This window comes from Paroedura picta, chromosome 2 (assembly GCF_049243985.1).
Source record: "Paroedura picta isolate Pp20150507F chromosome 2, Ppicta_v3.0, whole genome shotgun sequence".
Lineage (NCBI taxonomy): Eukaryota > Metazoa > Chordata > Lepidosauria > Squamata > Gekkonidae > Paroedura > Paroedura picta.
The window spans coordinates 81,503,911-81,508,828 of record NC_135370.1 but is presented as its reverse complement, the minus strand read 5'-3'; the positions used below and the strand labels follow the sequence as shown (position 1 = coordinate 81,508,828).

The 4,918-nt window shown below is 42.2% G+C and overlaps 1 protein-coding gene across 1 annotated transcript; it reads left to right on the top strand.

The window, feature by feature from the left end:
- The first annotated feature begins 296 nt into the window (after nt 1–296).
- On the top strand, nt 297–4,100 carry LOC143829812 (dispanin subfamily A member 2b-like). The gene is made up of 2 exons (XM_077321243.1): nt 297–667; nt 3,401–4,100. Exons 1-2 carry the CDS (start codon nt 467–469, stop codon nt 3,623–3,625), a joined length of 426 nt encoding a protein of 141 aa, XP_077177358.1. The 5' UTR covers nt 297–466; the 3' UTR covers nt 3,626–4,100.
- The last annotated feature ends 818 nt before the right edge of the window (nt 4,101–4,918 follow it).

Here is a 4,918-nt window from a genome sequence, read left to right as displayed (position 1 = left end):
GCCACTTCAGAGAAAACGCGACTACACAAAGCCCTGCTGAAGAAGTGAAGAAAACATGAGCAGCAGGTTCCATTTCTCCTCTTTTGGAAGGAAAGGAAGAAACTGGGGTCCAACGCAGTCCGAGTGGAGTCACTCTGAAACCCGTAAAATGAATAAGTTTCCTTTCGGTGAAAACGTGGGTAGGTCGAGGAAAGCGCCAAGCGTCACCCAGCCTCCCGCGCCCTCCTGGTTTCTAAATTGACTGCGGAGTTCCTGAAAGGCGTCAAAGGCGGCGAACGTCCCCGGGCCCGGCCGCGTTTCGTTTCCTGGTCACCGCTTGGCTCTCGTTTCTTGGCGCTCGAGTGAGGGCTCGGCGCCAACTCCCTCCCTCCCCTCCCACCAAGGCCAGACCCACCTCCGCCTACTTCTGGCGGCCCCTTCGCCTGAACGCGCTCCTGGCGCGAAGTCCTTCTCGGTGGCGTCGAAGATGCAGTCCGCGCCGCAGCTTGTGAGCCTCAATATGCAGCCCCACGACCTGAAGGACCCGGGCATGGCCGCTCCCCCTTACACCTATCCTCGGAGCGTCCCCGCACGGCAGCCTCGGGACTTCGTGCTGTGGTCGTTGTTCAATTTCTTCTTCTTGAATGCCTGTTGCCTCGGCTTCATAGCCCTCGTCTTCTCCTTCAAGGTAAACGCGCAGGGAGAGAAAACTTCGCCCTTCTCTGGTCCATCCCTTTATACTCGCAGACTCTTCCAGCCTTCTGCCGTATATTGTGTAGCTGTTGTGGTCCCCCTGCTGCTGCTGCTGCTGCTGCTATTTACGCTTTGTCTCTTCTTGGGTAAACTTTCTTCTCAGGCACAGCCATTCTTTCCATCTACTTTTTGCCCAAATCCTAGAATCACTGCCTTGACTTTTTGTACTGAATTGGGAATAACAAGCAAGAATTCAACAGGTTCTGTGCCCTTTTATTTATCCAAGAAAAAGCCTTCCCCTGTTGAATTGTTGCTTGCCATTTTGCTGTTACCAGCATCTGATTTCCTTTCCCTTAATGTACCTGTGGTGTTTTTGAAGGGACCTGGTTGTGGTTCAGATATTAATTCAGGCATGCTTTGTGGGATTAGAGGTTCTTTAGTTCACTACAACTTTAAAAAGTGATAAAATATTAATATTTTACTGACTTAACTGCAAGAAGATGGTTCTGGAACATCAACCATGATAATCTGTAATAGTTACAATAGTTTGTACTACACTTGATGGTGTAATTGCCTTAGAAAAGACTTTAATCCCCTAGATTGAATTTGTGAAGAATTCAAAATGAGTCTTTTGAACTCCAAGTTGATTTTATCTCTGGGAAGTCCTTCCATCCTCATAGCAAATACCTTATGCTAGATATCGAGTTGTTGCATGCAGTTAGTATGAAGGTGAAGGAGGGAGTACACTTGGTTCTAGCATGAGTCTATGTGCTTAGCTTTGTTATTCCTACTCTTAACCTCCAGCAAAACCATTGGTCTAGTTGTTGTGGCCCATGGAAGTCTTTTGATGGAAGGGGATGGCTTCTTTAAAACAAAGAGTTTTCAGCATGGGTTGTGGTTAGAGGGATGTTACATCTAGGTATACCCCATGCTCACGTGGAAAGGCAGCACAACTTCTGCCTTGGCTTCCCAGTCTTTTCTGTGCACAGCCATGGAAAACAGCCAGGTACTCTGCTTGCAGAGAGACCTTTATTTAGCTATGCTTGCCTGTTTTGCTCCTCTAATCTTTAAAGTGCTTGTCTCCACGAGTACACTGTGGTCTTTTGTGACCTCATTCTTTTACTCTTTTTGGAGGAATAAATAAAAAAGCCAATCATTTTTTATGCCTTGAGAGCAGAGCTGACCAAGCCTGATTTCTGTTGCAGTGTCTGCTGGTATCCTCTAATTGCAAGGCTTGCATGCTGAAGATAACAATGGCATACTTATATGGACATGGCTTTCCTTCTAAAAGCCGGGGTGCTTGTAGCTAGTTGGCCATTAAGTAGGAAGCAGTGCAACAACCAAGTTAGTTGGCTTGTGTTCTTCCAACAAAAAAACTTTGAGTTTTAGTACAGATCACAAGAGGTAGGCTACACATATACTCCGTGGTCAGTGGACCTTTAGAGGAGGTTTTAAGTTATTTTAATTTTAACTGATTAAATTTTAACTGATTATTGTTATTTTATTGTTTATTACTATTATTGACTTAATAAAATCTTTGTGGTTTTGGTCTCTAATTTGCAGTAGGTGGGTAATACTTTTAATGCTCAGAAATGCTACTTGAATCACCACCCGATGTGCATTTGCTAAGGAGAAAATCCTTTGAAAGTGGTATAGTGTTGTTTTGGGCATATTTGTGTACTATTGGAATACAACAAGTATTGTTCTTCTGAAATGATGTGAGGGTACAACTGGAGATAAGCAATGCTAGAACAGCCTCAGCTCAAAGTGAGGTTGGTGGTGGCTCCATGACTAAGGAGCAGTAGAACACACACGAACATGAGCACATTGTCATAAAACCCAGTTTAATGAAGACAGTGATGCAGGAATCACACAATAGGAGAACAAAGCAGTAAACCATACTATACTATAGAGACAATGTAATAAAGCTTGTGGACGCATGGGTTTGTGCATGCAATATGATCGCCTACTAAATCCAGATTTTTGGAAGCAGAGGAGCCAACATTGACAGTCTATGCTGGAAAGTGTTAAGGATATTGTGAAGGCTGTATTTTGGTACATAGAGGGAAAATTCATCTCCTTCATCCTACCACTGAATGGTTGACAGCTGAAGGGGCAATCTGGCTCCAACCTGTTGGAGGGAAGCCCAGAGATGGAGGGAGGGAGACACAGATTTCATTGGGTGCTAGTTTGTTTAAAATTTTAATTGTAATAAACCACCCTGAGCCTGCTTGCTTATGTTAAATTATAATTAAATGTATTAAACTATAAATAAGATTTTAAAAATAAATAAATAATCATAATGGTACTGATGTGGGTGATTTTGGAATGAAGGTAGTGATCCCTTGTGATTGAAGAGAGATGAAGCTGAAACCAGAGTAGGAGAACAACAAAACAGAGCTTCACTGGCTCCTTGAAGACTAGCAACACTTATTCCAGTATGAACTTTTGTGAAATAAAGTTTACAAAATCTTACACAGGAACAAAAGCTGTTAGTCTTTATGGTGCCACTGGACTTTTGTCATGTTTTGCCACAGTAGGTTACAACTCAGCTACCCCTTTGAAATTACTGTAGAAGGCCATTGTTTGGAGAACAGGAATCAATGAAAAGATGTTCCATTTGAGAGATGCTTACATAAGAGCAAGGAAAAGCCCATTGAAACATTATGTGAAAGAATGTTAACTCTTACCATTTAAATGTATTCTTTCTTCTCCCCTTTCTCTTTAGTCAAGGGATCGGAAAGTTGTCGGAGACATTGAAGGTGCCACCAGTTATGGTAGTACAGCCAAGGGTCTGAATATTGCTGCACTGATCCTGAGCCTCGTGTTCATCATCCTCTTCATAGTGCTTTTGGCCTCTGGTGTAATAGCTGTGCAACAGCTAGCGAATCACATGGAGCAGCAGCAGCAGTACAGTTCTTTGGATAACTACTGGCCGAGGAATGGTAAATAAGTCACGAATTCAGGATATTTCCCCCAGTGTTCACACCATCCTCTGTGGTCATCGGCTACACTTCCTTGTACTCTGATAGTACCTGTCCTGCTCTTTTATATGCAAAGAATATGGCATTCCCCAATAAAGCTTTTATTTGCAAAGAATATGGCATTCCCCAATAAAGCACTTCTTGCAACCCAGAAGTTTACTCTTCCCTACAGAGCATATGTCCTGAGCCTATTGCTTGCCTACCAAGGTTTAAAAGGGATTGGACTGAATAATCATACAGAAGGAAGATATTATATGAGAATGAGGATTCATTGGTCCTGGGATATGGCTTTATGTCCTTCCAATTCCTGTTGCTGATGGGAATCATTGCTGTTTGTTATTCTTACAGTTTATCATTGCTTAATATATATTGCAGAGCTTTTGTGTACTGAAATGAGAAGTCTGGGGTGGACTTTGAACAAATAAACATATCTTTTTGGCTTTGTATAGGACTTGATTTATGTCTGTGATCATGACTATGGATACATTACTCTGTGTTTCCAATCTTCTTTTTGTAAAAAGAATACTCCAGGCCGTAGCCCAATCATGTGTAAAGATACTAGGGAGGAATATATTGTAAGAGCTGTGGGTTCCTGTCCTGAATCCTGTAAGTGACAAAGTTCATTCTCTTGTGCCCTATTCATGAACTTCTCCCAGTTATCCATTAATTCCCATTTTCTCCTCTTCTAAATACCATCATCAATTGAGAATAGTTGGCAAAATGTGGTGAGTTTCATGAGTACACCCTTCATGAGTACAACTTTTGTACTGCTCCCTCTGCATCTCTGTCAGCATGCTGAATCTCTCTTGCTCACCAATGCATTGTAAGCCCTTGAGCTACATGTATTTATGTACACACATACATAAACCCTTCCCAAATGGTTTTTAGGCTTACCTCCGATACGATGCTAGGTTTGTGTCCTCCCAACACAGAGATGAATATATGTTCACACAACAATAGAATAGTATGCCTGCAGTAAATAATTTCTTTCTGGATAGCTAATGGGATTTTAAACATTAGCTTTAAGGTGTATGAACACATTTTTAAAGGCCTGAAGTTGGAACCTGTGCTGTTCTCAGGAGTGTCTTTTGAATGCAGAATCAGTGCTGCTGCAGAGTCTATTTGGGCAGGTGGTATTTAAAAACTCTTAAAATAGTAGGAAGGTTTATATTTAGGTTGTTGCTGTTTCATATTGCCCTGCCCTGTTCCTTTCAGCCCTCTCACCATGTAATGTTTGGACAGTGCTAAACTCTTTATTTCAG

Coding starts and splice junctions, on each gene's coding strand:
- LOC143829812 (XM_077321243.1), top strand. CDS start 467: ATGCAGTCCGCGCCGCAGCTTGTGAGCCTCAATATGCAGCCCCACGAC. Junction 668..3,400: donor CCCTCGTCTTCTCCTTCAAG/GTAAACGCGCAG, acceptor CTTTCTCTTTAG/TCAAGGGATCGGAAAGTTGT.